Source organism: Pygoscelis adeliae, unplaced genomic scaffold (genome assembly GCF_000699105.1).
Source record: "Pygoscelis adeliae isolate BGI_AS28 unplaced genomic scaffold, ASM69910v1 Scaffold267, whole genome shotgun sequence".
Lineage (NCBI taxonomy): Eukaryota > Metazoa > Chordata > Aves > Sphenisciformes > Spheniscidae > Pygoscelis > Pygoscelis adeliae.
This window is the reverse complement of record NW_008825150.1, coordinates 356719-376443: the sequence shown is the minus strand read 5'-3', so window position 1 is coordinate 376443 and position 19725 is coordinate 356719. Positions and strand designations below refer to the sequence as shown.

At 39.3% G+C, this 19725-nt stretch overlaps 1 protein-coding gene across 1 annotated transcript in view; it reads left to right on the top strand.

Moving 5' to 3' along the window:
• Nucleotides 1-19725, top strand: part of PRKAR2B (protein kinase, cAMP-dependent, regulatory, type II, beta) — a 63660-nt gene that overhangs the window by 22211 nt on the left and 21724 nt on the right. The window contains exons 2-3 of the mRNA XM_009328369.1: nucleotides 17962-18036; nucleotides 19184-19267. Of these exons, the coding sequence (XP_009326644.1) occupies nucleotides 17962-18036; nucleotides 19184-19267 (159 nt within the window). The remainder of the gene's footprint in view (nucleotides 1-17961; nucleotides 18037-19183; nucleotides 19268-19725) is intronic.

The following is a 19725-nucleotide window of genomic DNA, read 5'->3' as shown; positions in this document are numbered from 1 at the left end:
CACTTTGTTCAAGAAAGTTCAAGAAAGTGAGTTTAACTTGCCATGGTACTACGTTCTCTCAGCCTCATCATTGATCCCTCAACACCAGAAATAATCTTAGACCCTCAGTGCTGTGATACAGTCCCTAGGATGTGAATGTGGATATGTTCTCTTGGGCACTTTCTTTGGGTGGTGGTGGTCATTTGGAAATGCATCGTATTCCAGAAGGGGGAAAAGGAGCTGTGGGTATTGTAAGAGTAATGGTCATTCATTGCACCTGATAGATTATTGGATTCTTGATGTAAATACTGGGGACCGAGTCTTCTCTGTTTATAATTCAACCAGCACTATTATTGGATGCCTCAGTTCAACTACTTAATTGCGAAGCAGGTAGACATATGTATCTCACTTCCGGATACGGGCTCAGCCTTTTTTTCTGCTATGTTCTCTTGAGACAGTAGCTCTGGCTGGGTGTTCTCCATCTCATGCTAGAGAGGACAGTGTTTAATGTACTACAGTGGCCAGTGTTGTTGTCAGGTTATGTTCAGGTGAGTGGAAGGTTAGCTTAAGATTTCTGTAATTAAAACATATGAAGACCCCATGGGTATTTTGCATCAGTTGTCTGCACTTCTGGTGTTGCTACCCAGTAATAAGGTCATTCTGAAATCACTTGACTTTCTTAGAAGAAATGCTATCTTTTGCCATTTTACTGCCTGTAGAATTGCTGAGGAAACATATTTTTATGAATGTGGACTTTCTATGCTCTGATGCAGTTCGTTCGTTCCTGGTGATGTTAAATGCCTGGCAGTCTGGGGAAAAAAAAAAGTGTGTGTCTATTTTCATCATTGTGATTTTGACTTGCGATTTATCAGATTCTGTTTCTTCTGAAAGGTGGCAACTTATGGAGATCTTGCGTTGTCTTTATCCAGCTTTCTCTGACTAACAGGACTCCTTGCTGAAGCCCAAATTGCTTCCAGAATATCTCTTCGAGGTACTCTGAGTGTGTAAGTGTGGCCTCAAGGTTCATGGCAGCTGCTGTTTTCACTAGGACGTCGTGGTTTCAGAGTTCTGGCCTATATAGAAACATGCTGATGTTTGTTAATAATCTGTCCCAGTTTCCTTCAAAAATTTGCAGGCCATTGTTGGACATGTTGAACATTTTCTCCTTTTGCTTCATTCTGTGCTTTTATCAGGGTGAGGAGCCTCAGGTGAGGCCTCAGATGGTTAAATTAAAGGCAATATCTGCAAAATAATAATTTCAAATGAACTACACACAAGCAGAAGTTTCTTTACCATAAAACAGTAGTGAACTTTGGTCCCTCTAATCTGTTAGGGGCATTGGGACATAAATACCAATAATGTATTCAGGGCTACAATAGGTGGCATTTTTGTCTTCTATGCATTTGGCTGTCTGCAGTTCCTGCAGTCTTCACCAGCATGCTGAAGGTAGATGCTGCTCATGTTATGCCAAATGCTCAAGCATTTGGAAATATTTTTTTCCATATTTTGATGATCATTCTTCTGTATATCCCATTATTAACCAGACTTTTCAGTTTCTCCATATTATCGATTTCTCTTTGTGCATCTGGTTCTCAAGATAAGCATTTAAAAGTCAAATCTTGTCCAGTGAACTTTATAATCTGTGATGATACGAGTTGTTGATTTCAGAACAATAAATTCTAGTTTATACTAACTGTGAATCAGTGGATTACCTTCTGGTCAACTGCTCAGCATGAATGTCTCCTGTGACAAGTGGTATGCTGAATTTTTGTGATATTTCACACTAGATTTTACTTCCAGTTCTGGCTTCATTGTAGTCTTCTGCGATAAATGTACACAGCCAGTAGATCACTGTTCTTCAGGTTCTGCAACACGTTCCTTGTGACGGGACCAGGCCAAAATCTGCAAGGTAATGTCTTCAATTTTTCCACCCATCTTCAAGAACAGTGACATCAGATATGTCCTTTACTCAGTGATGACAGAAAAGCCTTGAGCTTGCCTGTGGCGCTTTCTGAAGTGGTTCTGTAGTTGCTCTTTTTGATAACCATTCAGATACCCTTTGCCAGATAATTAATGGCATCAGGGGAACAACTTGGAACTACAGATAATGTGAATATACTTGTGGACTCAAAGTAAAAAAGATAATTTCCCAATGACTGAATTCTTCTGAATTTTAGGATAATTCAGGTTGGAAGGGACCTTAGGAAGTCTCTAGTCCAACCTCCAGCTAACAGCAGGCCAGTTCGTAGATCAGACCAGGTTGCTGAGGATTGGTTCTTGAAAACCTCCAAGGACTGAGAGAGACCGTACAACCTCTCTGGGCAACCAGCTCCACCACCTGACCAGCCTCATGATGAAAAGTTTTTTTTATATCCAGTCTGAGACTCTCTTGTTTCAACTCATGCCTTTGTTATCTTCCCACCATGCACCAGTGTGCAGGGCCTCAGTGACCTCTCTATAGGTACTGCCAGGCTGCTGTCAGGTCCCCCAAATCTGTCTCTTCTCCAGGCTGAGCAAACCCAGCTCCCTCAGCTTCTGCTCGCAGGGCAAGTGCTCGACCATCCTGGTGACCCTCCGCTGAGCTCGTTCCAGCTTGGCAATATCTTTACTGTATTGGAGGCCCCCAAAGTGGACCCAGTATTGTAGAAGTGGACTAATGAGCGTGGAGTAGAGGGGGATGGTCACTTCTCCTGTTCATACAGCCCAGGAGGCGGTTGGTCCTCTTTGCTGCTGGGGCATTGCTGGCTCGTGGTCAGCAGCTGTGCACCAAGACCCCCCAGGCCATTCTAGGGGAGGATGAGGACAAGGGATGTTTGGGTGCATGTGCCTCTTCTGAGGGTAGCCCAAGATGAAAAATGTTCACCAGACTTGAATGATCTACACACTGGCTTGTGTGTACTGTGCATCTTTGAGAGCTTCAACTAGTTGTAAGTAACTTTACCTTTGCTTTACAGGTTGGCACATTGAAAGGCCCCTGAGAGTGTAAAAAACCCACGTTGATTTATAAGTGGTTACACTAAATGCAGTACCTTCAGATTAATTTGTCACAGTATTCCAAGCCTGCCACTGTTTATTTTTAACAGTTGTAGCTTTTAATTTTTATTGATTTTTGTTATTTTCTATTTCTTTAGAATTAGAATAGTTTAATATATCAGTAGGGGGTACCTCAGTCAGCAAATGGTCTGGTTCATTCAACTCGGATATTTTTGTTATCTCCCAGCTGTGCTGCTATCTTGGTAACTTTTACACTGAATGATTATTTAGTCATTAAACCTGAAATTTCTGGGAGTGCCAAGGGAACTGGATACAAATTAAATCAAGGAGTTCTTCAGCACTGCTGCTTAAACACAGGACACTTATAAAGCAATACAATTTCCTTGGCATTCTTTCAGCTTTCTCTGTGGCCTTAATTATTCCCTGTAAGTTGTATCTCTAAAAGAACATTCTGTTACAAATGACTGTTTTGGCTGAAGAAGCTAGATGCTGCCTTGTCTTACCCTAAGGGTTCATTTATCCGCCTTTGATATTTAACAGAGTTGTTGCTGAAGAGCATCTGTAGGTACTTCCTTTCCTGGGAGAAAGACTGGACTGTAAGCCTGAATTCTAACACCCTGCAAAGTGAGATGCTAACTCTTTTTAACTTGTGCTGTAATTCTAGGAGCTTTTCTGAAAAGTGGTCACCTGGCATACACGATTTCCTAGGATATTGGTTGCAGTAAATGTAAGGTGTTTGGCTCAGGTTAGGATCTTTATTTTTTTCCTCTCCGAAGTTAAAGGAATCGTAGTTTACAGAGGGGGCACGTGTTGTTATCTCTCCTCTCATGAAGTAAAAATAGAAATAAAAATCTTTCCTCCCTTCCATTCAGTAAGAATAATTTCATGCGTATATTTTTTCCCTGAAAGTATGGATCTGTTTTGCGTGTGTAGCTGACCAAGAGGAAACAGAGTTAGAAGCATGAATTTTATGTTTAGTTTTCAAAATGGCAAGCCCACTTTTATTCTGACGTTTTCTGGTGCGGATTCAGTTGCTGAGAAAGTTGCTGCATTAACACTCATGAGCTTTCTTCTCGTGGTTTAACCTCAGTCGGCAACTAAGCACCACGCAGCCGCTCGCTCACTCCCCCCCCATCCCCAGTGGGATGGGGGAGAGAATTGGAAGAGCACAAGTGAGAAAAACTCGTGGGTTGAGATAAAAACAGTTTAATAATTGAAATAAAATAATAATAATAATATGATAATAATAATAATACACAAAGCAAGTGATGCACAGCACAATTGCTCACCACCCGCCAACCGATGCCCAGCCAGTCCCCGAGCAGCGGCCCCCCCGGCCAGCTTCCCCCAGTTTATGTACTGAGCATGACGTCACATGGTATGGAATGTTTCTTTGGCCAGTTTGGCTGTGCCCCCTCCCAGCTTCTTGTGCACCTCCAGCCTTCTCAGTCGGTAGAGCATGGGAAGCTGAAAAGTCCTTGACTAGTGTAAGCATTACCTAGCAACAACTAAAACATGGGTGTGTTATCAACTTTGTTCTCATCCTAAATCCAAAACACAGCACTGTACCAGCTACTAGGAAGGAAATTAACTCTATCCCTGCCGAAACCAGGACATTTCTCCTGTTGTCTGACAGTTTCATTTTCTCCTGAAGCAGTGTAAGGTCGTGGTTGTGCAGGGGAACACAAGAGCTGGTCCCAGTGGAGATCCTGTGTATTAAGACAAGAGACTATGAGTTGAGGTTTGTGTAAAACAAGGAACTCTGCAGAAAATTCAGAATACTAGAACAGGGACTAGAATACAGCAGCAAAGTATTTGTGGAGATGTGGTCAGCTCTTTCCAAGATAATGGGATGTAATTATTAGAGATTTGTTGCAGGAGTCTGGAGGCCATTGATGCATGGATCACTTTGGTCCTTTCTTCATTAAGTGGAAAGAGCTCAATCTTTCTTGGTCAGCTGCAGGTGGACGAGCGTGCTTTTGTCATCACAGCCATTTGGGTATGGAGTAGACTGGGAAGTCCAAAACAACTGTCTTGACAGTCTGAGGCTGTTTGAGGCTATATTGCCAGGTGTTCATCAATGATCTTCTCCTGCATACATTATGTCAGTTTTCCTGGGTTCATCTTTAGCCAGCTTCTCTTCAAGTGCAATGTGGTTTTAAGTAGGTACTGAGAAAATGGAGTTAAGTGGTGATGACCAGTATAAAAGAGTAATACAACTTGGAGTGTCCTATGTGTGTGGATGACACCTCATCCAGCCTTTCTGCATCTTCTTATAATAGTATAAAACAAGAGGGGGCGATACAGCACTGTGGACATCTGCAAGATCCATAGATAGAAGAAGAAATAAAACTCGTTTTACAGTATGCAGGAAAAAGCTAGATTCACATCAGTTTGTGTGTTCACCCATTTAGTCTCTTGAATACAGTAGTATTTAGTTCATAATGGTACCAAATGTGTATGTGTGGGAGGGGTGGAGGGTGTTTAGAAAGCTGGGAATAAAGATGTGGTTTTTTTCAGTCATCAGAGTACACTGTCTGCCTTTACCTTTGGCTAAGGACTTTCTGAGAAATATTAATTCCAAGTAGTGACAGCTCGTTAGCTGAATGAGTGGAGGTTTGAAGTTTTTTTCTTTTAGAAAAAGATTAACTAGTTCTGTGAGACCTTGATGCCTTCTTTCTTGTTCTGAGTGGTAAGAAGTCACACAGTTATGGACAACTTCTATTATTAGGGAATATAAGTGTGGTAATCTGTGTTCTCAGGGTCATTACAGTCCCAGTTCTTGGAAGGATAATATTTGTAGTACATCTTTTGGCTTGTTATAGTTGTCTGCACCATTACAGATGTAGGTGAGCCTGTAGTGATTGCTATGTTGGGTGCTTGCTTTCTTACCTTAGTATGGAGTACCAGTATTATTTTTGTAACAACAGTTTATATTTTGACTACGAAAAAGTAAAACAGCTATATTATTTCATAGTTATGATTTGTCTTCTGAACTTCCTTTGGCTATCTAAAGAGAATCCTGTCAGCAAAAAGTCTTAAATGGATTTTCTGGAATTGTTGAGAAGCCAGATGTTCAAAATCAATCTTTTCAAAACTTGGCAGAAATATTTTCCATAATGTTTTTTGTCTACCTGTCTTCCTGTTTTATCTGGAACTTGTTTAGTAAATTTGGTTTATCATATTTCTTATATAGAGGATTATGTGAGCATGACTTATCCATTCAACCAAAGCCAACATACTTAAAATCAGCATGCTAAAATTCCAGGAGACAAGCTCCTTTAGCTTGTTGCTGCATTTCATTTTGCCTAACAGCCTGGGCTGAGGAGGAATGAAGAGCATCTCATTACAGAGTATTTTGTAATGTAGAATGTAGGGCACTTCTGGAAAACGGGCAAAGTTGGGTTCAAGCTTACTTCCCTTGGTCCCATAGCTGTGAAAAGCAAAGGTAAATTTGCTATAGCAACCATTCTTTTAAAAGGATGACTCCGCCTCTGTTTCAGGTGCCTATCCTCAGCTTGCTATTCTGAATCCCATATGGATGCAGGGTTTTCTGTGAAGCCTGTTGAGATTGAATTTTGTATTCCCTTAGCTGCCCAAACCAAATCTACCCTGTACATGTGAACACTGGTTTTGACACGTGTCTCTGAGGAACTCTTGTAATTATGACTTAATTAGACATCATTCCAAAGGTTCCTAGGAGTATTCTAGATTTAGTATTAATTGTACCTTCCTCATTTTGCTGGATGATCGATCGTACTGCTATTGGCAGGTTTTTCACCTTGTCTTGGTCAAGTCAGTTCAGTCTGTGGGCAGGACACTGAGACAAGCTTGTCAGAGCCAATAGTTTTGGCTTTGTTCCCTAACCTCCCTACAGTCACTCTTTGCATGAGTCTTTGGCTTGGAGGAGGTCACCTTCTCTTGTCTGCCCTTAATCTACATTTTTTCTGTTTTCTTGGATCCTTTTGTATCTTTACATGTCCTGTCATCAGTGATTATTTTCTTTTGTGTGTCACTCCAAACCATTTTCTTTCCCTTACTACATCCTTTAGCTATCAAGATCTTGTGTTAGTCTTTAAAACACCAGCATATAAAATAGCCATAAATACAGGGTTCCATAAAATAACCACCTTCTTTTTGTTTCACTAGCCTTTGTAACTCTTTGCAGATCTGTAACATTAGTCCCTCTCCTTTCCCCCCGCTCCTCGCCCCAGTCCCGTTAAATCAGGGTGGTGCTTGGCTGTTTTACCTGGTGACCTGCTGGCAGACCCGAGTTCTGCTGTTCATTTTTGCCTCTTGAATTCTGTTTCTTATGCTTTTTTGGTTCGAATCCTACTTTTCCAAGTGCTCCTTTACACAGCAGAGGCACTCCCCCTCCTCCAGTATGTTAGTTAGAGTGCCTTGGAGAAGAGTGTCTTTCACCTCTTCCCCTTCTGTATGTCCTTACTTACCTTATTGTGGTGGGTTGACCTTGGCTGGATTGTCAGGTGCCCACCAAGCTGCTCTATCACTCCTCCTCCTCAACTGGACAGGGGCAGATGTAACAAAAGGCTCGTGGGTTGAGATAAGGACAGGGAGATCACTCAGCAAATATCATCATGGGCAAAACAGACTCGACTTGGGGAAATTAATTTAGTTTATTACCAATCAAATCAGAGTAGGGTAATAAGAAAATAAAACCAAATCTTAAAGCACCTTTCCCCTACCTGTCCCTTCTTCCTGGGCTTAAATTTACTCCCAAATTCTCTACCTTCTCCCCCACAGCAGCGCAAGGGGATGGGGAATGGGGGTTGAGATCAGTTCATCACACATTGTCTCTGCCACTCCTTCCTCCTCAGGGGGAGGACTCCTCACACTCTTCCCCTGCTCCAGCGTGGGGTCCCTCCCACGGGAGACAGTCCTCCATGAACTTCTCCAACGTGAGTCCTTCCCACAGGCTACAGTTTTTCATGAACTGCTCCAGCGTGGGTCCCTTCCACGGGGTGCAGTCCTTCAGGAACAGACTGCTCCAGCGTGGGTCCCCCACGGGGTCACAAGTCCTGCCAGCAAACCTGCTCCAGCATGGACTCCTCTCTCCATGGGGCCACAGCTCCTGCCAGGAGCCTGCTCCAGCGTGGGCTTCCCACAGGGTCACAGCCTCCTTCGGGTGCATCCACCTGCTTTGGCGTGGGGTCCTCCATGGGCTGCAGGTGGATATCTGCTCCACCATTAACCTCCACGGGCTGCAGGGGGACAGCCTGCCTCACCATGGTCTTTACCATGGGCTGCAGGGGAGTATCTGCTCTGGCTCCTGGAGCACCTCCTCCCCCTCCTTCTTTGCTGACCTTGGTGTCTGCGGGGCTGTTTCTCTCACATATTCTCCCTCCTGTCTTCGGATGCTGTTGTGCTGCAGTTTTTTCTGCTTCTTAAATATATCACAGAGGTGCTACCACCGTCGCTGATGGGCTCGGCCTTGGCCAGTGGTGGGTCCATCTTGGAGGTGGCTGGCATTGGCTCTGTCGGACATGGGGGAAGCTTCTAGTAGCTTCTCACAGAAGAGAAGCTGTAGCCCTCCCACTACCAAAACCTTGGCAGGCCAAACCCAATACACTTACTTCTATGATTTTAGCATTTTCTCTTTTTGCAAATAATTCCCAGTTCTTCCTACTCACCCTGTCCTATGTCTGACTGATTCTTACATCTCGCCTTTCAATGTCTCCTCATAACTCCAAAATTTGAGTACTTCCTTTTCTGGCATTTTTCTCTACTTGTATTTTTCTCCCATTTTCTATTTTTTTTTCTGTTGTATTAATAATTTCATGTTTTACTCTGCTTATAAATTCAGTGGTGTCTTTCTGCACACATCTTTTGTATTTAACCCATCAGTAGAAATAATTATTTTTAATAATTAAGCCCCAAATACACATACTTCATCTAACAACCAAAACTAATGCCTCCTTTTCAGATGTTTTGCAAGATTGAGGGCAAGACATGAGTGGACAGACCAAAGGAGAGATTAAAACAGATTAATGGGTAATAAATTAATTTGAATGTCTATTTCTGTTTCCTCTTTAAGGTATTCAATATATATAATTTTGCCATCAAGTTTGAAAAATTTGGCTACGGTAGTTTTTCAAGAAGTGGCTAAGTATGCTATTGACCACTTTAATGTGTCTTCAAATATATTAGAACTCATCTAAATAGTTTCTTGTTGAAGTTTACATAGTTTAGTAAAAATCAACAGCAACTATTTTATCATTTTTGGCGCTATTGTATGAAACCTGACATGATGTACAATATAAATTACAAACACTGTCAGACTGGACAGATAATTCATTTTGGGTAAAAACAAGCTGCTATTGTGGTTTACTGCATTGTATATAGTTTCCTTAAACTGTGCTACTATGTTACTTGTTTAAAAATGCAAATATTCTATGATTCTGTGAATATGTACATCTTGGGATGTAGGCTCTGGAGGTGAACAGCTGTAGCTTCAATTTTTAAAATGTTTGTAGCAAATCAGGTTTCAAAGCTGTTTAGTATTTGAAATGTATTTAGAATCCTGAAAAATATTTTGATGTAAAATAATATTAAATCTGATTGTATAAAGCAGATACAAAATAGGCAAAAAAAATTAGGTTGCATTATTCAGAATATGTTTTCTTAATAGCTGCAACTTATATTTGCTCGCTTTCTGTGTAAGGGATGAGTTTTCTAGTGGGAAAATAATGTACACTCTCTGAGATCTTCCTGATGCTGACTTTCCAATAAGAAAAAAAATCTGTAGTTGATGGCTATGAATTACTAAATATGGGAGAAAGAGCTGGGTGCAGTTCTGGTTTTATCCTGTAGTATTAGCAAGTATAAAGTTGAAACGTATGCAAAGAGCTCTGTGTCTGCTCAGACTTTGTCAAATATGTATTCATATTTCAGATATGTCCCAAATAACACACTGTAGCATTGTGAACTGCTTGGACTTGCATGAGAATGGGAACAGAAGGTTATACAAGTCAACATCAGAGTACAGTATGTTGCTATATGTTATGTTACTCCATATACTATATTGGGAAAGCTTATAGAGTAAGTAGTATAGTACAGTACATGCTATATACTGGCAAACTCTTCTAGTGGAAGTGCGTCTTACTTTTGTAATGATTTTATTGTTTAATAACTACCTGCAGTGGTCTGGACACTGTAATGTGTGTTTGTGCTGGTTTTCACTAGCCAGACAGATGAAGTCAAGCACTTCCTGAGAAGCCAAGCAAAACTGTCTCCTACCATCAGTCAGAAGCCTGGTTGTTTTTTTAGCTCTATCTTGACAAATTACACAATTATGGAAAGAACTGAAATAGAACTAGAAAGAGGACTAAGTACTATGTAAGTCCTTAGGGAAATTCTGTTAAAGCCCCTTTCTGTTTCTGTAATTAAAAATAGGGAAGACTTTTCAGCTACTTCTGGTGAAGTTCGAACATAGTGTTTCTGTGGAGGAGCCTATTTAGTGATTCAAACCCTTATGATTTCAGGGAAGAGCATGCATATTTGACGCAGCGATGAGCATACTAGCTGTGATGCAGAGTGCTTTGGCCTCTGGAGTACAGGAAGGTACTGCGGTCTAACATGTCACAATTTTCACTGTTATATACCAAATAATATTAAAAAACTTGTGGAAAGGTGCCCACACATGAATAACTCAACTGGGATAAAGTTATCCAAAAACGTCTTGTGTGGGCTATCATGTTTCTTCAAATGGGCTTTCATAGTGTTCAGTACAATCTTGATGAAATCCTTGCTTCGGTGTGAGGATTGGTGAAATATGAATAAACCCCATGTGGACTTTTGAACGGAGAATCTTCAGGAGGTTCTATGACTCACTATTGGCATGGACCTCATTCAAGATGCTACATATTATATTAGGCACTTCATGTTATTTAGAAATGCTGGAGGAAATATCTTGAAGTATGACTAATTAGACATAGCATTGCTAGCAGACGAACAAGAGAAAATACTGTAGAAAAGTTGGTTGTATGAGTCTTGGATTTCTTGCAAGCATGTAGTGCAGGCTGAGCAAGGTCTTCCAACTCTGGCAAAAGGTTTTGCCATTGAGCTGCGTAGCTGAGCACAAACCTGATATTTTGTATGTGTTCGCGAGTATCAGGCAGTCTTTGGAGAATTTCAGTCTATACGCTGAAAGCAAGAGTAGATAACTGTCCTTCATGAGCAGCCGATCTTGAAACAGACTGTCTTGGCAGTGTTCCCAAGACTCTGATTCAGTCAGTCCCTGCCTAATGAACTGAAGGCCACCTTCCTGATAATTAAGAGGAAATAAGCTGCCTGGATTTTATCCAGCTTTGGATTTTTAGGCTGGTGTCCTGAGCACTTAGTGATTTGTGTTAGGTAGTGGACCACTCAAAAGTCGTTACTCCATAAATCTGGTAGATTGGAGGGGTATTTCTTCAATTTTTGGTTTGTTGCATGTGAGGAAATCTCAAGAATATTCGTATCTCTGTGATTGCTAGACCTTTTTTCTGAGCATACATACTTTTTATTCCAGTTTGGATAGCATTTGTAATGTAAATGTTCTATGTCTAAAATAGTAATAACATGGAATTGCAAGGTATCAGGCATTCTGTGTATTAATTTGCCTAATTGTGCCTAGATAAAGTTTCAGTTTAGTGACCCTATCAGGCATAGGCGTTTCACAGATGCCTTCTTTTTGACAGTATTATGGGAAATGATAGCCCCAGCAATCATGCTTTGTTCCAAATTAGCTTATATTTAAAGTAAACTTAACTCCTTAAAATAGTTCCAGGGTTTTGCACAAATGGTGGATTTCAGCAGCACAGTCAGTTGGTATTGCTTTATTATATCATGCGTGGAATCAGATAAATTTTATCTCATCTCATTGTGCGCTCAGATAGAGGAGAAAGTTGATCTCCTTTCTCTGGGTTGTTCTTCAGTCCTTACGTTTACTTACAGCTCTTCAATCTCATCTTCCATGTGGTCCAGTCAAAACCAGGTCTAGAAATAATATGGGACTTGATAGTTGCAAGCATCAGAGACCGTGACCAGTTATTTCTCATTGCTACCATCGCACAGGGTTGCTTTTGTTTAAATAAAAACTACTTATGAAATTGGGATTTTGGAGTGCCGGGCTCTCTTGCTAGTTCCTCCTGCAGTGGTAGGAACTGGTGAGATGTTAAAAAATGGGTTTCCGTGTCAGAAACTTTGGAGGTCCAGTAGTATTTGCAGTCTGGTTTGGAACTACCACCTGCCGTGCAGGGAGCCTCTGTGCACCGTGTTTCTAATCTGTGTTTAGTAGATGAGGAGAAGTATGTCCTGACAAGATGGAAAAAGATCTCACACTGCCATTAAGTCACCGTAGCAATTTTCATATGGCCAAACTGGGGAAGTGACATTCTTGCTGTATGAGGGGACGGGCATAGCTGTCATAGTTAGGGATGTTTGTAGGGACGTATGGCATGCTGGCGCAGCTACAGTGGCTAGAGGTGGTCTGTTTTCACACTCCAATCTGATAGTCGTGCTGGCAAAAGTGTAGTCTTGATTTGCCCTGAATGGGATGAAGGAAGTATTTCCACAGCTCTTTTTCTCTTGTAAAATTCTTTGTAATGCTTTATGACTTGGGGGTTCTGTGCTTTGGAAAGGGTACATACATATTGATTGTTTTTCCTGCCATGTTTTGAGTATAATACATTATTTTATGATTATATATGAATTTTCATTCATTTCATTGATAGCTTCTTATTTCCTGATACATCAAGGGAATAGAGCACGACTAACATTTTTTGTGATCTTACAATTACTAACTGTATGTTAATTTTAATTTTAGAATTCATGCATATTTGAAGTGACTATTTCTGTTTTTTTATTTACTAGCTGAAAATCAGAAAATTGACTTTACTTGGAGTGATGAGTTAGAAATTATAAAAGCTTACTCTTCTTGCTGACAAAGCAATCCATCTAGAGTTGTGTGCAGTTTTCAGTGCATGTATATTTTAATAATGCACTGCCTCTTGATAATTCAGATTTTTCCTACAAATACTTTGTGTTGATGTATTTGGGCTTGTTTGTGTCCATCTGGGGAATTATACATGAAATGTAAACCTCAGCTGGAAAAACTGAATAAAAATAGTTTTGCTTAGTTGAGCTTAGCAACCAATGGAGAAATATGTACAGTTATTGTACCACTATTTTTTAATGCCATAATTGTGCATGGGATGAAATAGGTCCCTAAGAATGGTACTAGGACTGCTTTTTGAGCAATGATGTGAGTATTGCATTCAACAGTGACAAGTAGCAAAATGTGGCAGGGCATTTGAGCATGATAAAGTCACCATGTACTGTGTACCATCGGGAATGTGGAATGAGCTGGAGAGGTAGAAAAATAAAATACTGAATGCTATGAGCATTGCAGCCATCAGTAGTGGAATGGTTCAGAATAATTAATGTCTGTGGTGTCAGTCGAGCCTTAGACAAAAGAGATGGGGACCACAGACTGTCTCCCTGGAATATACGAAATGAATGAAGAAGGTGTGCTATTGCATGAGCAACCTGTCATTATCATCAGATGATGAATTTGTTTTCCAAGAAATATGGACTAAATGGAGAAGTGCGGGAACCAGCCTTGCAGCTTGTTATAACTAACAGGACTCATCTCAAGAGGGATAGGATTTATCTCAGCCAATTAGTCACATTTTTATTTAATCTCATCTTAATCTGGACGTGTAATACAGGTCAGATGAATCACTTCGTAAATGTGCCAGTTTCTCTCCATTGACTGTAATTGGAATCCAGATGACTTCTGATGTGGATGTCTACATAAGAGGCATCTCATTTAGTTTTAAATGTTTTATGTCATTGGGATTCCCACGTGCCAAACCCCAATGTTCACGTCATGAAAATTGGTGGACCGTAGTAATGTCAGAGACCATATTTCAAAAATAGAAGTAAAACGTATCAAGGTTTTCCATGAGACATCTAGTGGTATGCACTTAAAAATTAATATGTTACTAGACTATAAAGTCTGTAAGACAGGCTATTGAAATAAGCAATGAAGGAAAGGAAATTCCATATTTAAAACCACAGACCCACAGCATTGGTATAATCTTTTAAGTTGTGACCCAAATGAAAGATGCATCCTTGATTATGGCAAAAAGATAAGCCAAGGCAAAATAAGTACAGAATTGTAACCAGAAAAGTAAGTTTCTCATCACGGATGATAAGAATAAATAATTTTAAAATTTGGGCAGATGGGCACTAGCCAGGAGAAACTACAGTTCTTAAATATATTGTCTGTAATCAGTGATAAAGAAGAAATATTTAATGAAGGCACCTGCTGATAATAGTTAATGAGACTGACTGAAATGAGCTTCTAGCAGAGAAGAGTGAAGTTAGAGCAGAGACACTAAATGACAGAGAAGACTTCAGGAACATACTCTCTTTCTGGACTGATTCTGCTTCAAGCTATGTGAAAGGAACTGATAAGATGATTCAGGATGGGCATGGATGAGGCTAAATTCAGTTTCTTTTGTGTGGTCTGGAAGACTGTTAAATGTTCAGCCAGGCTCTCTGAGACCTGTCAATTCAGGGATATCAACATCAAAGCTATTAAATTAAATTCCTGTTTTGTATAATTTTTTTCATGTAGAGGTTTTATCGGAGGTAAGGACAAGGATGTACCTGTACCTCAGGTTGAGACAGACTATTCATACACCCAGCAGCACACTGTACTGTAATCAGATTTGTTGACTCCCATGTACACATACATGCACTAGGGCACAGAGGCTGATACCAGCTGAAACAAAGTAGTGATTTACATTATGATGGGTTATGGTGCTTACTTGGCATGTTATTATTGTTGCTATTTAAATAAAATCCCCTAAAGTTTATTTCAGACAAGATTGAAGTAACTATAGTACTATAAAACAGTCAGTAGGAACATTTTGTTTATGTAGAGGTAAAATATTATAGTTGTTCAACAGGTTGCAGACTTCCTTTTGTGGGCATTTGTAATTATTTGGGACCAAATCCAATTCCTAGTAAACTTGGTAGGAATCTTTCAGTCAGTTCCAGAGGGACTTGTATCAAATTTCTTTAAGTTTTTGAAGATGCCAAGTTTTATAAAGTTGACATTTTAGTGTTTGCTGGGTGCCTGATATGGTGAGGACCAAGACTTCCTTTGGGACTCTGCATAGTATCTGCAAAGGTATGCTTTGCCATGAAATTGTCTTAATTGGATGGGGTAATGAGGAGGTTAATGGCTCTACCTGGTCACTACGTTAGAAGTTGTTTGTATAATAATATAGGAAATACGGGGAATAAACAAGAGGACCTGAAATCTTAATCCATGACCAACAGTGCGACTGAACTAGCATAGCAAAGACGGGGTGGGAGGACAGGAAAGGGGAAGAAGCTGTTGCTGTTGTGTATTGGGTTCAGACACTTGTGCTGTGACCCAGCTGTAGAGGGAGTTGGACATACTGATGCTCTATGAGTAATACTAGAAGGGTAAAAGCTCATGGGCTCCATCGTTATGCAGGCGTTGCACAGACCACCAAACAGATCGGGTAGGTGGGGATTTTTATTGGCAGAGTACAGGGGATGGTGATGATGGGAGATTTTAATTAATCAGTCATCTGTTGGAAACCAATAAAGGAGAATACCAACTGCCCAATATGTTTTGCAATGCACTTTCAACCAAATTTTGAGATGGTGGGAAACACAATCGAAGGGGAAACCATTCTATTTGATACCAACTCTAAGGGAGAAACTGTTCAATAATAGGGAGAGAAAAGGCAGCTTTGAGTGAGAATTACCCTGGGATGACAGAGCTCACAGATTTCAGGAAGGAAAAGAGGTTGAGTAAAAGAATCAGAACAACAGGTTTCAAGGGGATATGAGAGGACTGTGGCCCTAATCTCTTTGGAAAGGAGTCTGGAGAAAACAAGTTAAAGGAATTGCTTGTTCCTCAAAGAAAAAATATAAAGAGGAAAAAATGCACATTGAGACAGCACAGGAGAAGGACAAAAAGCGTACTAAAATAAATCTGTCTAAAATATAAGCACCTCATTTCTATCAAGCACAAGAAGGAACCATGTAGAAAATTAAAAGTAGTTTGGATTATTCAGAACAAGTGCAAAAGAATAGCAAAAGATGTAGAGGGGGGCAGAATCAAAGAAGCCAAGGCCAAAAAGTGTGAACAAGAAAAGACTGTGTACAAAAAAGAACATGAGGAGTAACAGAAATTGTTCTGAAAGCATATTTCTGGTAAGAGCATGTTCCAGGAAAGTGTTGCTCTACTGCTTAAGAGAAGCACATCAGTCTTCACTAGTGGTATTAAGAGCATATGGAAAACTCAGCCTAGAACAGAGAAAGGACAAATCAGAGAGTACTTAATGTGTTAGGTTTTCCCAGGTTAGCTGTGCCTAAGACATGCTATACTTGGAAACTGGATCAATTGGCTAAATCAGTCTCAGCCCTGTTAGCAATTACCATTGAGAGTCCGAAGAAGAAAAATGAAAGAGTATAAAAAAAACAGAAAAATAAAAAAAATGATCCTTAAAAGGGTGGGGGAGCTACGGAGGGAAGAGGCCTGTCACAGATTTACGGATAATTTTTGTTCCTAGAGAAATTACAGACAAATATTCAAACATTTTGTAATTACCTGGAGGAAAGCAACAAACAGGAATCAGCATGGTTTTTTTGAAACTATCTAATACCCTATAACAAAAGATTGAAACTTGTAGATAAAAGAAAAGGAGCAGATGTCCTACATTTTTACTTTAAGAAACTTTTGAATGCTGCCTCACAACACTCCCCTATAAACAAGCTAGGGAACATCAAGCAGTGTCTTAATGTAAGTTGCATGGGATATAGCTGCAAAACTAGTTGGATAAGGTAACCTCCAAGCAGCTACTGCTGTTTCACTGCCATGTGTGTATTCCACAAGAGTTTATTTTAGACGCTATTCTGTTTTTTCAGTAATAATCTGGATTATGTATTAGAGAGTATGCTTATTAAATTTGCAGTTGTCACAAAGTTGAGAATGGATTGGAAGGATGCCACAGAACAGGATTAGAATTGAAAATGATCTTGACACATTGGAGAAATGGCTTGGGGAATAAGGTAATATTTAATAGGTGTAAGTGCATGGTACTACACTTGGGCAGAATAGCCATATACAGGACACAGGACAGCTGGTTAAGCAGTGGGTTTTGAAAACTATACGTTAAGTCTTGAATATTACACAAGTAAACATAATCAAGCTATTGTGAAAAAGGTATGGATGGATGAAAAAGACACATAGCCTGCAAAATGTAAGGAGTAATTAATCTGTTGTACTCAGTACTCTGCTCAGCTCAAATACTGGGTCCAGTTTTGAGCATCACACTTCAATAAAGATAGGGCTAACTGGAGGGAGTTCAGAGAATGGCAATGAGGATAGTTAGAGAGCTGAAAAACATGACTTGTAAGGAAAAAAATTGAAGAACCAGAATTATTTACTGTAAAAAGTAGAAGTTAGGTAGGAGAGAAAAGTTTTCAAGTATGAGAAGAAAAAAAAAAAAACAAACAAACCAAAACCCAAAAAACCCAACCAATCAAAACAAAACAAAACCCGAAACCACCTTGACCTTACACAGGTGAAGGAAATGATCTGATCTCTGCATCCAGTATGGATAGCTTAAATTCTAACAAGAAAGAATTAGTTTAGGCATCAGAAAAAAAAATCTGATAGTAAGGAAAGATCACTTAGAACAGGTTAGGTGAGAAATTTATATTAGAGGTCTTTTAAAACAGAGAAAACGTCCAAAAATGATACAAGTGTAGCTTTGTTTCACCAGCAGTTTGGAGATGACGTGCTATAGACCCTATCAGCAGTATCATGTGTGATTCTCTGTTGAGTGTGTTACATTACTGCGTATTATTACTGTGCCACACAATGCATTTTCTGTTCTGTAAATCCTGTGAAACACTGTTGTACTTTTAATTCAGATTATACTTCTTTTTATTTCAGTGTGTGCAGAAACTTACAATCCTGATGAGGAAGAGGACGACACAGAATCTAGGGTATGTAATGCTTCGAGTCAAATACTTATTTTTTCAGTTCTCAGGCATTAAATATAGGAAGAAAAATGTAACCAGCGTTACCATTCCTTTCCAAAACATCTGTATTATAATATACTTTAATAATCCCTTGGGTTTTCATGTTAAAGGAACATGTAAAAATTCTATGTAATAGTCACCCATGTAGGACCTGATGTGAGTATTATTCTAAATTGCCACACCTTTGATATGTGGTCTGTTAAGGAAACATTTTTGTGCAATTTTATTTGCCCAGAGAGTACCTGCTCCTAAAAGTACTTATCTGATGTCCTCATAACCTTGCAGTAGTTTCCTCAATATTCTACTATTTTTCATGAGGCAGAAAAAAGGTAAATTACAAAATCACTAAGATTTTCAGATATACAATGCAATAACTAATGAACTGTATTTACTTATTTTACTTATGTACCCTTTTAAAGGCATTTACTTAGCTTTTAAGATGAAATAGCATAAGTATGGCTTTTAAGACAAGTTTAAATGTTTATATTCTACCTAATTTCTGGCTTGTAAAACCGTCAAAAAGGTTATCCTATAGTATCACAGCCTTGAAACCCAGCATACCTTTTTAAGCATATGAATTGAATGAACAACTTGATTGATACTCACATTAACCAGACAGCGGTAGTTGAGTAAATCTCTGGCTCACTCTGATAGTGTCAAGTCTGTTGTTTACTCTGTGGAACTTCTGATATAAATTTAACACAGATACTATTTCACAAAATATTCTTTGGGAAGTAGTCATGGTAAACGGCTAAATGGTGGTGCTTTTTATAAAACATGCATGCTCCAAATATGATTAGAGAGTAGTAGAGAGTAATGTTTATGCAGCAATAGTTGAGATAAAGGTATCCAGAATGGCTTGCAGAAATGAACTGGATTCTACAAATGTAAAGATCTTGTTAGCTTAAATACAGCAGTGCTTCATTTGCTAATGCTATGGTGATATAATGTTATCATTGAGTGTTTATTCAAATCCTGAAGGTTTTGAAATGAGAGTGTTATGAAGCATGGCCAAAATATTGTGTAAAATGCTTAGCTGAATTAGCTCAGTCCTTCAGCTAGTGCTGCTATATGATAACTACTTTAAAGTTTTTTCTATTATATCCCTCAGATTATTCACCCTAAAACAGATGATCAAAGAAATAGACTGCAGGAGGCGTGCAAGGACATTCTTCTTTTTAAGAACCTAGATCCGGTAAGAGATTCTTTGTAATGAACAACATTTAGCAGTGCTGCTAAGAATTAATTCTCTTGAACTTTTGAAAAGAAGTTTACAAATTTAACTTTTGTAAGCTCTTATGTATGCTTTCTTCACCATTTCATAAACTCCAGAAATGCCATTTTTATAACTGATACATCATATATATAAAGCTTTTTGTTCACCACCATGAATTATCATCTTGAAGTACATTAATATGCATGTATACATTAATATGATTGTAAAGTATTGTATTTTCTTATTTTAAATCTTCTTGCTGTACATTGATGTATATAAAGTCATCAGTTAACTGGAACACTTAAGTTGTTTCTACTAGTTACTTTTTGTCATTCAGAAGTGTGCTGAGTGCTCCATCAAAGCCTAAAATTACCCCCAAAGCCTACAGTTTAGCTATAGATGTAATTGAACAAGCAACTTATGAAATAGAGGGAAAG